This window comes from Parasteatoda tepidariorum, chromosome 6, assembly GCF_982258835.1.
Source record: "Parasteatoda tepidariorum strain Cologne lab strain chromosome 6, Ptep-v5.0, whole genome shotgun sequence".
Lineage (NCBI taxonomy): Eukaryota > Metazoa > Arthropoda > Arachnida > Araneae > Theridiidae > Parasteatoda > Parasteatoda tepidariorum.
In genome coordinates, this window is record NC_141760.1 from 82,098,612 (window position 1) to 82,114,601 (window position 15,990).

The following is a 15,990-nucleotide window of genomic DNA, read 5'->3' on the forward strand; positions in this document are numbered from 1 at the left end:
ATAGGCTTGTTTTTTTTGTCACACATGGTGTAGCGTGGCAATCATGCCCAGGCAGAGGCAACTTTCAATCCTTCACACTCCAGTTGTACATACATCGATCTTTTCATTATGTGAAATAGCATCTCTTTCTTCATCCTCATAGTACAAATGCTTCGACGATGGAGCATTGCATTGTCGTCAGTTATCTCTCTACATGTTTCCATCATTGTACCAGATGTTTCCATCATTCGCATCAGAGCTTCCTTAATTGTCTAATCAGTTCAAAATACCTAATCAGACTTTATTGAAATGTCTGATTATTAAAAAAAATCCAAGGAACTGTGAATGGCATGGATGGTTCTGAGCTGCACCTATTTTGTTACAACTTTGGAAAGTTGGCATAAAAGGATGTCCAGCTGCCAAAAAAAAAAACTTTAGAATTTTTTTTTTGTAATTGCAAGATTAAGGATCCAGTTTCAAATTCTCTCTTCTTTTATGAATTGCTTGATTAAACTGGCCATTGAAAAGTACTGTACGACAACTTAATGTAAGTCCACGCCCTTTAAGGTTGTGCAGGCGTTCCTGTATTTTACTGAAACTGTTTTCAATAGTTCCTTTTCTTCAATGTCAAAATTTGTTCCCCAGAGTTAGTTTTCGATAATTCAGATAAGTTCACTGAGCTTGAAAAAAAATTTAAAACTTTATTAAGACAAAAAAGGAATTTAGAGATCATAAAAATTTCGAAACAGCATTTGACATTTACTCACACAAAAAAAGGTACTACTCGATCTCGCTCTGCTAACCTTCATTTCCTCCAGTCGCTTGAATGCTAGTACTGTCCACTCTTTACTCGTATTTTAATAATAGACAACGAAGTCTTCTAATTCCATACAAATCTTTTAAAAAAATCAACCGTGAAATAAGCTAATTGAACTAACGACATACAAAAAATTTAAAACGTTTTCCCGTTAAAAACACAAGCACATAAAAAACGAAAACGTTAAAAGAAACAAGCAGTCGTCATGGTAAAGTATTAAGTGACGTTGACTAACTCCCAGGTTCTCTCTCCTTCTTTAACATAGGTTTAAAGTTTTATAATATTACGCCAATGAATAACCAATATAATAGCTTATATAATTCAGTTACAATCAAAGTATTCGCCTCTCTCGTTACAGCAGTTTCTAATTTTTTTCTTCTTTTTATTTAAGAGATCTTTAAACAAATGGTTATTCTCTTCATTTGGGGCATCTACAGAGAAAGAATTTTTAACTTAATAGATCTCGATCTGAGAAAACCATGAAATGAAAACTACAAACACGTGAAAATAATTCTATAGATTAAACCTTCACCCAGTTTCAGCATTCGTGCTATTCATGTTCATGACATAGAAGGAAAATGCATTGTACATGATGTGAAAGGAAAGAAAAATAAAGCCTTCACAGAAAAAAAATTCTCGAATACTGTATGTATCTTCAAAAATAATAATCGTCATTCATCAAAAACAATTCTTTCATCTACGCAAGTGCTACAAATTTAAACTACAAATAAAATACGTACTGTTTTAATTATTGTTTAATACTGAACTTTCCTTGATTCAGGGTGGCCACGAACTTTAAAAAAATTCTGATTTCTCCAGACGACTAATTTTATCGAATTTCCCTGACTATATAATTCGGGACATAAATTTTATTAATTATTTTTCAAGTATACCTTATTCTTATACATAAAATATATTGCAAAATACTTTTATACGTGCTATTAGAATTGTATTAATTTTAGAAAGTTATTACGAGAACAATTTTTTAAGAAAACAATCTTGTACTTTAATACACAGCGCGCAAAATGTAAACGGACCACCCTGAATAACTTTGATTTCATAATCGAATCTTCACGTTCTATGACTTATTCTTGATGGTTCCAGGGGTGACCTCAAACATACTAATTAGTTAGTGCAGATGATATTTTACGTTACGAAATCAGACACAAAACGGACTTTCACTGAATAAACAAACCTTTTTTTTTTCAGACGTTCAAATTTCTGACCCCCAATATGTAGGAAAGAGCCGCAATCTGGAAAATAAGGTCCAAATAGTTTGGTCAAGGAGAAAAATTAGGACCCTTTTAATGTTAATTTTACTTTTTGCATAATTCGCCATATCTCGAAAAAATTTTAAGAGAATTGAAAAATTTTTGCACTCAAATAATTCGATGCAAAAAAATAACTTTTAGGAAAAATGTTTGGAAAAATCGAAAAAATGTTTCAATTGTAAGGTATACAATTTTTACATCATTTTAAAGATGAAATATGCATCTGAGAAATCGAAATTTTAAAAAGTCGTATTTTTTTAATTCGATTTCTCCGATTCGACTGATTTTACTCAAATTTTGTGTTTTGTCAAGTAAAATTACATTCTTTAAAAAGATGTAAAAAATTGTATACTTTACAATTAAGAAATTTTCAGGCTATCATTAAATAATAAATATTTACTAAAAGTTGTTTTTTGCATAAAATTATCTTCATATAAATGAATTTTATAATTGTAGACAAAATTATTTTAATTTACTTAAAAGTTTCTCGAGATATGGCAAAATGAACAGAAAGTAAAAATAGCATAAAAGAGTCCAAACTTTAGCATTAATATACGGGTAATAACATTAAAGGGTGCAAACTTAAGTCAGTTTTCTTGACCAAACTAGCGGCTACCCCCTATATTTTGGGGATCAGATATCCGAATCCATTTTAAAAAATTTATAAAAAGGTGTGTTTATTCAGATCAAATAGGTTTTTATGTCTGATTACGTAACTTAAAATACACGAATGATTTGCACGAACATGTTTGAAGTCCCCTCCTTGAGACATTAAAATTGAGTCCAAGAACGTGAAGATCTGATCATAAAATCAAAAATTATTCAAAATTATCCCTGTTTTTTTGTAAACTTGTACATGTTATTTTACATATTATATTAATTTTTTAATTCCTTCTTGAGATAGTTAAATAACTGCTAAAAAACTCAATTGTTTATAGCTATTTGAAAATACAGGTTTTAGACAAATTCAGTAAATGTATTTGGATTCAAAAATTTATATTTTTAATTTCGTTGCTACAGTTAGGGAATTTCAACTCATGTGTTGTTATACAATTATATCACTTGCCTAATTGCTAATACCTCGGATAGCTGGAGGGGGCAAAAATAGTTAATTCAGGTGATCAAAAAAAATTTGAAGTTTTAGATTATTAAAATTTAAATATCGATAATATTTTTTAAAAAAAGTAAAAATACTTCGTTTTAAATAATATATTTTTTACTATATAATACTTTTTGCTCATACTTATATAAAATGGAATTAAAATATGGATTTAGATTTTTATATATTTGCAATATTTTTATAATTCATGGTTTTTTCTTGTTCGGTAGAAAAGAAACCATTTTATGTTTACCCGTTACTTAAGCTGCACGTTGATAAAATAAATGCAACACTAAAAAGAGCTGATCTGATATATGACTTACAAAGATTCTGATATACAATTGTATAAGAAAATAAAAACAGACTCACCCACAATATCTAATTCATCCAGTGCAGAAATTCATAATTAGACAGGCAAAAATCTTCAGATCTTCACTGCTTAACTACATACATGTTTCATTACTTAGTTACATAAATGCTTTTCTTTGCTTAGCTTCATACATTCTTCATTGCTTAGCTACGTTTTTTTTTTTTGCTTAGTTACATTTACATGTTTTTAAACAGTTTCAAAAGGAATGAGACTTTCACGAACAATCACATAATTTTTTTTCTAATAACTTAAATTAATTTTAAGGTATTTTATGAAAAGTTCTTCGTTAATGCTATGTTCCTCCAAGCTATACTAGTAAAAGAAGCTTGTAATATATCTAGTATTTTCGACAGTAAATCAGCCACTTACAGGGGCAGATTAAGCGTACACAGGGCCCCTAGGCCATTCAAATTTTAGGGGTCCGTAGATTACATTTTTTTCTTGTATATGTTTTATTTATTCAAATATAAAAGTATTTATATATATTTTCATTTAAAAAAGCATATGTAAAATAAAAATAAATAATAATAAATTAAATTTCACATTATTTTATTATATTAGAACTAAAAAATAATCATAACATTTTGAAAAGTCATTATTTTTCTTAATTTTTTAAAAAAATTTCAAAAACTCCATTTTAAAAGGGCCCCTAATCATTGGGGGTCCCAGGCCATGACCTAGTCTGGCCTAATGGGTAATTCAGCCCTGGTCACTTATTAAATATAACCAAAATAAATATTCCTTTAAAACCCTATTCCTCACTTTCCTTATTCCTTTAAATTTATTAATATATTTTTCTTACGTTACACATTACACAAATCCTATTCACATGCAATTTTGTATCACCTCTTAAATTCCATTTTTTAACATTTATTAGTATTAAATAGAAGATAACAAAAAGACAACTAAACTAAAAAGTACATAACCCTTTTAAAGAGTGCAAAAATTGCAATGTTAATAGCTGAGTAAAGAAAACAATTTTTAATGTAGTGAAGATAGATCATAATTGAATAGAGAAACAGTTTAAAAAAAAAAATAGATTTTAACCGATACAGACATTCATATTTTAATACATAATGTATGTTTTTAATGAGAAATTTAAAAATAAGTAGTTTCGATTTAGTCTAGTTACATAAGACAAAAATCTAGTGAAAATTAAATTAAATCCCTTTTCTTATACGGTTAGGAGTCGATAAAAATTCAAGATGCATGAATTTTTTTAAACAGACAAAAAAACTCTATTTTCTACAGAAATTGAAAATTACCAAATTTAATTTTTTTTTTTACTTTTTTCAGAATTTTAAAATTTTCTTAACTTTTATGATAAATCAAAAAAAAAATCTTAATTTTTCTGTGTTAGTTATTTTTTAAATATTTACTGAATCAAGGTAAAATTACCTGATTTGCATATTATTAAGTCATCCAGGTAACTAAATATCTTGCTTCAATTACCTATTAATTTTAATGAGCAAAAGGGCATATTTTAGTACAATTAAACTTTAATTAAGCTTTTTACAGAATTAATAAGATTCACAAAAAATTACATAAAAATTTAGGTCATAGTTTATGTCAGATTCTACAGCAGTTCACTATTGAAAGGAATTACTTAACTAAAAAACCAATATTTTTTTAAAGAAAAAATTTAATGCATATTAAAATATTTTTAAAGCAACTTTTAAGTTATAGCTAAAAGAATTTAAAAAGGAATTTTACATTATTAAAATCTAAGCTTTTCTTTTCTCCTTTTTAAGTATTTCAGGATAAATAGAAAAATAGTAAAATCAAGAAATTAAATAGGAAATTTATAAATAATACAGTTTTTATAATCATTATTATTTACATTTGATTAATAAAAAATGTATAGATGAAAGTGGTGCATAAATTAAGATAACAGTTTATGATAAACAATGGTGTATAAAAAAAGAAAAAAAATAATTTAAAAAAAAAACAGTTTAAATTTAAACAGCCTAAAAATTAAATATATTATGAAAATCACATTATGTTAAAGCAAAGAAAAATCTTGACAAAAGGAAGAAAGTAAAATACAATGTTAAAAGAGTTAGTATGATTTTATTTTAATGATTTATACAAATAAAACATTGATGAATAACTTTACAGAACTTTATAGCGCCCTCTGTTGATGGGTTGATACGAATGTTGCTGAAAAAATACGAAGAAAAAGTTTCATTCATTTGCAAAACACTACATAACATTAAAATTAAAATATTTTTAAAAGATATTAAATTTTTAACAAATACAATCTAAAGAAAGAAAAGGAATATTTCACTTAAGAAAGTAAATTTAACTTTAAAACATCCAGCAGTACACGTAAAGCTTGTGAGTTCGAGGCATTTGTCAGTAATAACTGTCTGTATCCTTAAGAAATTAAATTGAACGATAGATTTAATTAATGACACAAGGTCCAGATTTGCTTCTACAGGCATCAAAGAAGCTGATAGTCATCACTTTTTCTTTCTTAATAATGTGGTAAGCAGTTGTGATTTAAGCCTACACAGAGATAAATATAAACTAAAATATGATTTTCTTAATTCTGCTGCAGGGAATGAAAAAGTTTAAAGGATGATAAGTAATCAATCACTTGTAAACATAATCTATGATTGCATTTAATCAATTTCTTGTAATTTTAATTACACGTCATGATGTAATCATAAATAAGTTAATTATATGCTCAATAAATAAAAAAAAACATTAAATAAGTTATTTATTAAAATTGTGACTAATTAAATAAATCTGTAAAATAAAATATTAAACAATGTGAGTATTGCTATTATTAATTAGCATTTTATATTACATAACACAAGCATGTGATCCAACTAGTAAAAAAATTCTAAAACAGAATGGTAATCTGTAAGCATATTAATGAGTTATGCCACAAGCTTAAATAGCATACCAGCTTTTTTTTTTTTTTTTTAATTATTGTGAAAAACAAAATCTTTTTTGTCTCAAATATCACTGAATTCATTAAAAATACTAAAAACTAAGTCATATTATTAGATTTATTCATAGTAGCTTGTAATTTATAAACAAAATATTAACAACTTAGTTCTTTCAATTTTAGATAAATAAATCAAAAAAATATACATATAAATATATTAATTTCAATACAATAGTTAGTTAAAACTAAGTTGAACAGATAGAAAAAAAAAATTATTGTAATATACCCTTAAAAAAAAAGACCAATTAAAAATGCAAAAAAGGTTGACTTTTTGCTATAAAAATGAATAAAGCAAAACAAGGTAGGGGGAGAAGCACAAAGAATAATGCATAAACAGACATACAATTTCGTGCAGAATCAATATCAAAATGAAGAATGAAAGAGGGAAACAAGGAGATGTAGAAGAATTATAAACAAGTTACAAGAAGGAAAATAGTAGGTTAATCCATAGGGGAAAGGAACAAGCTTTATCTAGATTGTCAGATAAAACAATGATGAGAAACAGATGAGATGAAACCCCAGGTGTTTCAAGAAGTAGAAATTTAAAGAAAATAGATATGTAAAACAATTGGAAAGGATGGGGTACTATAAAAGCCATTAAATAAATTTATCAGAATTTTTCAAATTATAAAAGATTTCCAGATTTATAGAACAGAGTTTAATTTTTAGATTCTAGAGCATGAAATCTAGGTTATATTTAATAAAATATAAAACTTAATATTATTACAAAAATATTGTTTGTGAAATAACAATAGAAGAATTTTTTTTTACCATTTTTACAAGTTCTTCTTTAATTAACCTAATAAACTCAGCCCTGGCTTTAGATACAGCTAATTCATTTGTACTTTCAATAGCTAAATACAGCTTACGATCCCCTTCCTTTGGTTCTTTTCCATTTGGATAATAAGTTCCCCTAACTGTAATACCAGCTTCAGAGTATTCACTAATCTGGGCAAGAGCTTCCTAAAAGTCAAAATCAAATATTTAATAATAAGAATTGCTAACCATTAAAAATAAATATGATTTTTTCAATAAATAGTTTTGAAATACATAATTAAAATAAATAAAGAATTAATTAATCCATTAAAACTTCTGTAAGAGCCAAAGCAAAGGGTTGGCAGGACATTAAAGGCATTACATATTTCCGAGTCGTTTAATTTTACTCAATTCTTACATTTATATTCAATCATCAAAGCCTTTTCTAGCCATTAACCTTTTGACACAGATGGGCTACAATTGTCCCATATATATATTTGACACACTAATTATAAGCAAAAATATATCTTGGTATTTTTTTAGTTATAAAAAACAGTCTAATATTTACTAAAAAAAATGTTACATTGTCGGAATTATTTTTGTATTAAAATATAAAATCGAAGAAAAAAAAGTAGTTTAAAAAATATTTTTCATTTATATACAAAAATCAATAATTGATTTTGAAAATTAAAGAAAATTCAATAATGAATATCTGTTTTTTTAGATCTAAGTGAGTGCAAATTTGAAAAATTGCTTGGAAGATTTTACCTTGAATGTAGAAAAAGACCACAGTGTTTCATACTGCATTTCATAACCATAAATTATTAAAATGTTAAATATAATATATTTCACTTATTTTGACCTAAATAAATACAAAATAAAGAAAAAAGTTTGAAAAATATGCATATAGATGCTTCTTCATATAGATGCAAACAAGCAGAAATCAAATTCTAAAAACTTTATAAAACCTCTTATTAAAACTCATAACACATTAAACATAAAAATTAAAGCTCATTACAAGTTTGCCATATATTTGTAATGTTTATTTTTCACCATATAATTTCAAACTTGATGTTCCTTATTCAATAGATTGTTTTAATTTTTGATAAATCACCCAATAATGGATATCTGGCTTTACTGAAAGACTAATGCTTTCCCATCACTATTTAACAAAAATTTGATCATTAACTTACCTTAGATGTAACTTTCCACCTGGCTTGCTGGGGAAAGTCGTTAATTTCCAATTCTTCTTCGTACTTTCGGAAGGTCTCTACAGCAGGTTCATCTTCTTTATCCTCCTCGTCTGCTTTAGGTTGGTAGTTGAGTTTTGCATGTAGTTTCTCAGCTCTTTGCTCTGCCAGAGTTTTAGCTTGTAATGCAGGCTGGAAAATTCAAATAAAATATTACATTTAAACAACTATTCTTTTCAACTGTATATTTTACCAGCTTTTTCTATGGTTTTAAGGACATTCACTGAACAGATTAAAATACTTTTAAAACAAGATGATTTGGAATCAACATTAGGTACCTTTTGAAAATAAAGAGAAAAAACTATGGAAAATTAATGATGATGCTGTGCATGCGTCCTAGATAAATTATAATTTTGATGGGATAAGGGTTCCAGCAAAGTTCAAATTACTGTCATATATTTAGCTGTTAATCAGTAATAAATATAATAATAAAACTAAATAATAAAAAAAGTTTATTTCATATGTTAACTTAAAATTAACCATAATGAGTTCTCATTATGGTTTATATAAAGCATAAAACACTTATATAATTATAATTCACTCATTATAATTTTATGATTTTTTTTTGGGGGGGGGGGGGAAGGTGTAATATAAGCTAATATAATATATTAGTTTAGCTGCAATAAATAAAGTTTCGTTGATCACATACTAAAGTTTCCAATATATAACAAATATAAAAACTTACAGATTTAAAACAAATTGCTAATGCAAATCGGTTATAAGAGGGTTCCACCAATTACTTGTTTTAAATTATTATACTAGATTATTATGCTATTGTTAAAAATTTAAAAAATACAATTTTTGGCTCAACACTTCTCTCACAATATTGATTAATAGTGCGTGAAATAATGCTATTGTTTAGGACATAAAAATTAACACTTTTGAGCAAATAAACTCATAATACATTGAAAATACAAGTAATTCTGCAAATTTTTTTTTTAGAAATTACATAAATGTGTAAAAACATTTAAACTTTACAAAAACATCACACTTCAAATTAAATAAAAACTTACAACAAGCCAGCACACATTATAAATACATTAAATAATATTTTTGTTCGATTTAGTTCATTTTTATTTTCGTCAGTATTTTATCCATTAAAACCAGTGTAAAATATTGAGAAAAATAATCACGAGTATTAATTAATAGCATAAATTATAAAGGCAATAAAAAAACTATACATTGTATTGATCCTAAAATAAATATTACATTGAAACAAAAGATATTATTAAAATATATAAATTAATTTTTAAAAAGTTAAGACTGAAAATCAGGAAGACACACTTTCCAGCTTTAGAAGTAAAACATTTTAAGATAATTAAAAACTTACAGTTATGACGGGAGTAGCTCCTAAATGTCCCTTCAATACAGCTTCTGCAGCTTGCTGAGCTTCAGCTCCAATATTTCTTTGTAAACTAATACGAGAAGCCAACTTTTTAGCCAGTTCCAGTTTCTCAGCACTGGCAATTCCTCCAGCAAGACCTGTAGCACCAGTGGGCAATATCGTTATCTCCTGCACTCGTTTCTTAGGGGCAAGCAAGGTTTCGATTTCTTTATCTATGTCAGCTTCTGCATCTTCATCATCGGAGTCTTGCAAACCTAGAGCAGCTTTTTGGAATTTTTTCTTTTCATTTGCAAGCTGAGCTTCAGCTTCATCGAATTTAAAACCTTTTCCAGAGAAACCGCTACTACTTTTCACCTTTTTACCTTCCTTTATGAAAATAAGAAGAGAAAAACTTTAGTGCCAACTCTTTTCTTTTTAAATGCATAAAAGATATACAGAAAAACACTGTAGTACAGCATATAAAAATCAATATGAAAAATACTGCAAAGAATTTATAAGGATACTATAACCAGTGTTAATACCAAATTAAATAGTGAAATGTTCGCAATGATGTCAAATTAAATTTTAGAGAAAATACACTTTTTATAAAATTATTTTACAGCTCCCAAAGCATTTCTACCAAAGAAATTGCCTGAACGCAATACATGAACTACAATTACACACACAAAAAAATCTGTTTTCAGGGTGCTGTTTATAAAATATTTCAAAATATTGAGAGACAATAAAATATGTATATTACATTTTTTTTATTACTGCATTTTTTTTTTTTTTTTTACCATTTTAACTCTATAACTACACATAATGACATTTCACATTTCTTACGATCATTCATTTTTGCTATACCTTACTTTAAGAATAAATAAGAAAAGCAAAAATACCAATCAAAGCAATTTTGATTTCAGTAATTTAAGATAAAACTTATAAATAAATTAAAAAATAAGTCAAGCATCGTATAGTTCTACTAAAAAAGGAAAATTTAAGAAATCACATTTTTTACTAAACTAATGACTTAAAGTATTAATTCAGTCAATAATTAAAAAAAGAAATGTTAATAATTTAATTTAAAAGCAATTATAAAAAATATTTTCATCAAACTCTGTTTTATTACCTTTTAAATAAATAAACAGTTCAAATTGAGTTGCACATAATAAAAACTAATCTTCGTTTTGTTAGTATATGAAATAGTATTACCTAAATGTATGATTTTATATTGACAAGTTTAATTTCAATAAAGTTACATATTTAGGCACTTCAAATTTGTAATAACAAATTGCAAAGATAAAAAATATTATTAACAAAATAAAAATTGGCGAAACAAGCTTTAAAAAAGTAAAAACTTACTACATGTTTTTTTTTTCATAACTTTCCTTTTATTTTTATAATTTATTCATTTATTTATTTTAGTTAAAAAGAAATGTAGACTTAAAATAATAAATAAATAAAGAGGATAGTGAAACATAGAATTTAAAAAACTTTGAGACAAAAGAGAATGTTTAAACTCTAATGATAAGAATATATTTCAATAATTATAAAAAGAAATAGTTACACTGTTCTGCTAGAAAACAATTTTATAAAGAATGTAATTTTAGAACATCTCTATTACCAATTATAAAGCTTTAATAATTTATACTTTTCTTTAAAAAAAGGTAAAAAATAAAAAATGGCATAAAATAATTTGAAATAGTTAAAATATTCAATTAAATGAAAGTTGAGACACTGCCGGTAATAATTAGAGTAGCAATAAAATTGCTTGTGTAAATTAAATAATTTTTAATTATTTTAGAGTAAACAAAAGTAAATTATAACAGAACAACATTCATCTCCTTAAAAAAATTTCATATTCCTAATCATATACAGTTGGACCTGTTTACCTCGAATCTCGCGGTAAAGGCGAAAAACTTGAGATAAAGAGGTTTCAAGTTATACAGGTACTTTAAAAATTAAATTTAATTAAGAAATTCAATTGAAGTGCTTCAATCGTTTTTAGAAGTTTGTAAATCAATTATACCACATATACCTATTTACATAAAAAAAATTTAACATACCTTTAACACTGAAAATAATGTTTTTAAAGATTTTTGACGTCTAACCTTCTTTGCTTAGTACGTTGTTTTGGGCATTTGTTCTCGATTATTAGAAATTCGAAAAACAGAGGTTTTGAAGGAAAAAAAATTTTGAGATAGACAAGGAAAATATATTGATTTTAGATAGTAAATATAAGGAATTATAGAAATTTTGAGATATAGAGGTTTTCAAGATAAAGAGGTTTGAGATAAACAGGTTCAACTGTAATTGTAATGGAGAGAAGAAAGACTATAGATTCAAAGTACTTACTGCAGCTTGTTTGAGACAATATTCATCCCATAATTTCTGAAGATCTGGAGGAACAGTTGCTTGTGAGAGCTCTAATGCCTTAATAATATCTCCAGCATGGCGGCCTTGTTCTGATGTAAAGAACGTGTAAGCGTAGCCTTTATTACCAGCACGGCCAGTGCGCCTTGAAAATACAATGTTTATATAATAAATAAAATAGGAAAAATTAATTCAGTAAATAAAATAGGAAAAAATTAATTCAATAAATAAAATACACATTTCCTCTGGCATGAAATATATAAGTATACAGAAATATCTAAAGCATAAAAATTTTCTTAGTACTAGTTTAGATTGAAACAGCTATAGAACAGGAGATTCAACCAAGCACTTTCAAACCTTAGGACAACTTATTGCTTTAACCTTTTGACGCTAATTGGACACCAGTGTCCCTTTTATATACATTTTTTCTGATCCTTTACTTATAACCAAAAATATATTTTGGTATTATTTAACTATAATAAACAGTCTAATAGTTATGAAAAAAAGTAGGTTAGATTATTTGAATTATATTTGTAAAATATAAAATTGCTAAATAATTTGTAAAAATTTGTAATAATAAAAATTACTATAATATAAATAATAGTTTGAAAACATTTTTTATTCATTATTTAATAATTTATCAATAATTGATTTTGTAAATTAAAAAAATTTGAATGATGTATAACTGCCTCTCTTAATTCTAAATAACTTCAAATAAGTGCAAATTTGAAAAACTATTTTTTGGAAGATTTCAGAAAAAGCCACCAGTGTTTCATGCTACATTTCATAACCATAAATTATTAAAATGATAAATGTGATATTTTTCGCTTGTTTTGAATTAAATTAATACAAAACAATGAAAAAAGTATGGAACATATGTTAAATGAAAATTTGGTATCAAAGGGTTTAAGCATAGTTGATGAACCACACACACCAAATGAATGAAAACATGTATATACATGTGTCTACTACACATTAATTAAATTTGAATACCATAATAGTTGACCCATTAATATACTGTATAAAAGAGCAAAAATAAATAAGTCAAATATAACATTGAATATAAAATAGTGCTGTCATGCTTCCTAAAATATAGATAGTTAAGTAAAAGATAATCTTATTGTAGTTTCCAAAAGATAACTTATGAACAGGCATCAGTTCACAGGCTTCATTATTCGTTTGAAAAAGATTTAATAAACAACATTTACATTTAATTATTCACAAAGTGCATTTTGAGGCATCTACAAGGCACAGCGAGGTACCTATTTAATTATTCTGACAGCTCTAAACTCAGTTAAAAACGACAAATCCGTTTTTATATATTTTTCTAGACATCAATATTGCATGGACTAGATGAAAACGACCGAAGAGCCACAAGTGGTCTGCGGACTAGATGAAAACGACCGAAGAGCCACAAGTGGTCTGCAGACTACCTGTTGAGAAACATTGACACAGGACAATGATATTATACAATTTTAGAGCTTTGGAATAATTATTAGACCAGAAATTTTCATTTGTTTTTAAATTATTCAGATCAGGAATTTTGAAACAGCAACAACATCCTGTTTTTGAATACTTCTAAGATGTTGATAACTATAACTGGAATTCATGAATTTCTTTATTTTAGTCAGCAAACTTCCCACAATAGTCCTAACTTCTGATTTTTCTTGCAGTAAAATTTGTTTCAGATTGAAGTTCAACATTTAAAAAGTCGCAGCCATTAATTTACAGGTTCAAACAAATCTAAAATAAAGTAACTTTGATAAAATATTCTAAAATATACTGTTCGTGAAACAGGTAAAAGAAGAATATTGCTCGGCATTATATTATTTAATGAAAAAAGCAATGAGAAAATTGCACAAGATTTGGATTCTATATTATTCAAAAGGCATGTAAGATTAAGGGGAAGAAATGCCGTCTAGAAAAAAAAAATAGGTAACAGTCAAAAGTACTATTTTGCAACCTGCCATTCACACGACTAGCAAAATCTTACAATTATGTGGCATCTTATTATTTTTTCTGCAATCCAAAGTAAAAGCAGCCTTAAAATTTTTAGAAGAAATAAAATTGTTGAGATCGTTTTTTTACTTGTAGTCTACAAGAGGTATAATAAACTATTTCAATAATGAACCATAATTCTTTTTCCTCACCATTATACATAAATTTAACTGCTTTTAAATACTTGTTAAATTTCTTGTTACTTAAAATTTGAAAATAAATTATTCAAAATAAGAGTTTTTAATAACATTTTTTAGACGGTATGCTCATTATTTTAAAAACATGCGTAAACATTTATGAAAAATAGTTTTCTCAATTTACTATTTAATAAAGCATATTTTATTAATTAACGAAAATTAAAAAATCCTAAATTTAGCTTCAAAAATATGTAGATTTAAAAGAGAGTAGTTGAACCCTAGAAATGTTGCACTGTGAATCATCTTTTCAAAATGAAAAAAAAAGAATACATTTACATTAAAAAAAACTACAACAACTTATATTTTGAAAAAAATCATGAGTAAGCCTTGAAAATAGTCTATTACACTTTTTAAAAATTTTACTTTATGCGAAGTAAACATTAAACTGTTAACTCTGTCCCAAACTTAGAATATTAAATAAAATGAAATTCCTTACCCACATCTGTGAACATAATCTTCATAATGATTGGGGCAATCATAATTCACTACCAAAATCAAATGCTTGACATCCAATCCTCGAGCTGCAACAGATGTGGCTATCTAAATATTTGAAAATAGAAATATCAATTATGCAATTAACAAATTGTTCAAAGTTCCAACCATGGAGCAATCGTTGAGATAATATAAATATAAAGCTGACCAAATCTTCATAACTCTTTTTAGTCCTGTAACTGACGCTACTTTGGTAAATTTGAAAAAAAAATGTCCCTGACCATCACAATTCATGCATTGAATAACATGAGGAAAACAAATATTTCTGCAGGAAAACAACTTACAACTAACCCTAATCTTAGAGTGAGGTCAATGGTTAAAAAGTTAGAGCTTTTACTATTTTATTTGTTAGTATTTAATTTAAGGCATTGAAAAAGGAAGTTCAGGCAAACCAAGAGTAAGGCATAAAGTTTCAAATACTGAAAATAAAATTTCAAAACATCAAAATGAAAACAAATTATGAGAGGATAACTTTGGATTACGACACGGAGAAGTTCTCTTCTAATAATTTGCAAGAATTTTAATATTTCCAATTTTTTCATCAATTGAAACTTTGTAACATACTCAAGGTTAACCTGAACTCACTTCTACATTTTAAATGAGTTAATAAAGTGAAACAGAATTTGGGATGAAAAGCTATGAAAGAATTTGATGGATAGAGTCCCCTTGCACTATGCTGAATTTCGGAACAAGCTGAGCCAAACCTTTGCACCCGAATGTTCGCTAAAAGAGCCTAATCGAAGAGAGACAGACAGAGGATAAGAGATTAAAAGACAAGATATAAAATACCTATTCATATAAAGAATATATAAGAGCTCATTCAGACGTTCTTGTTTAGCCCAAAATTAAGACCAGGAGTACGGTTAGCAATAAATAATATGTCGATTACGAGCCACAGTCATGATATTCACGTTTGGCATGAAATTAAACAAACAGCCTGACTCGTGATATTCAAGTTTGGCCTAAAATTTTCATCATGAGTCAGACTCGTGAAAATAGTGCAAGGGGTTAATGAGCTTATTAAATGTGAACTTTAAAAAAATTATTACATTTTTTTTGTGAAGTACAAAAAAAAAAAATTCTTCCATTAATATAATCAATAAGTATT

The 15,990-nt window shown here is 26.6% G+C and overlaps 1 protein-coding gene across 2 annotated transcripts in view; it reads right to left on the bottom strand.

Annotated features, from left to right (window-relative positions):
- Positions 1-5,586: 5,586 nt before the first annotated feature.
- Prp5 (pre-mRNA processing factor 5) overlaps positions 5,587-15,990 on the bottom strand; it is a 29,176-nt gene continuing 18,772 nt past the window's right edge. For both annotated transcript variants that reach the window (XM_016073834.4, XM_016073835.4), the window contains exons 13-18: positions 14,827-14,930; positions 12,178-12,340; positions 9,829-10,209; positions 8,442-8,630; positions 7,264-7,455; positions 5,587-5,696 (exon numbers count right to left, since the gene is read on the bottom strand). In XM_016073834.4, the coding sequence (XP_015929320.1) occupies positions 5,649-5,696; positions 7,264-7,455; positions 8,442-8,630; positions 9,829-10,209; positions 12,178-12,340; positions 14,827-14,930 (1,077 nt within the window). In that variant the 3' untranslated portion in view covers positions 5,587-5,648. The remainder of the gene's footprint in view (positions 5,697-7,263; positions 7,456-8,441; positions 8,631-9,828; positions 10,210-12,177; positions 12,341-14,826; positions 14,931-15,990) is intronic.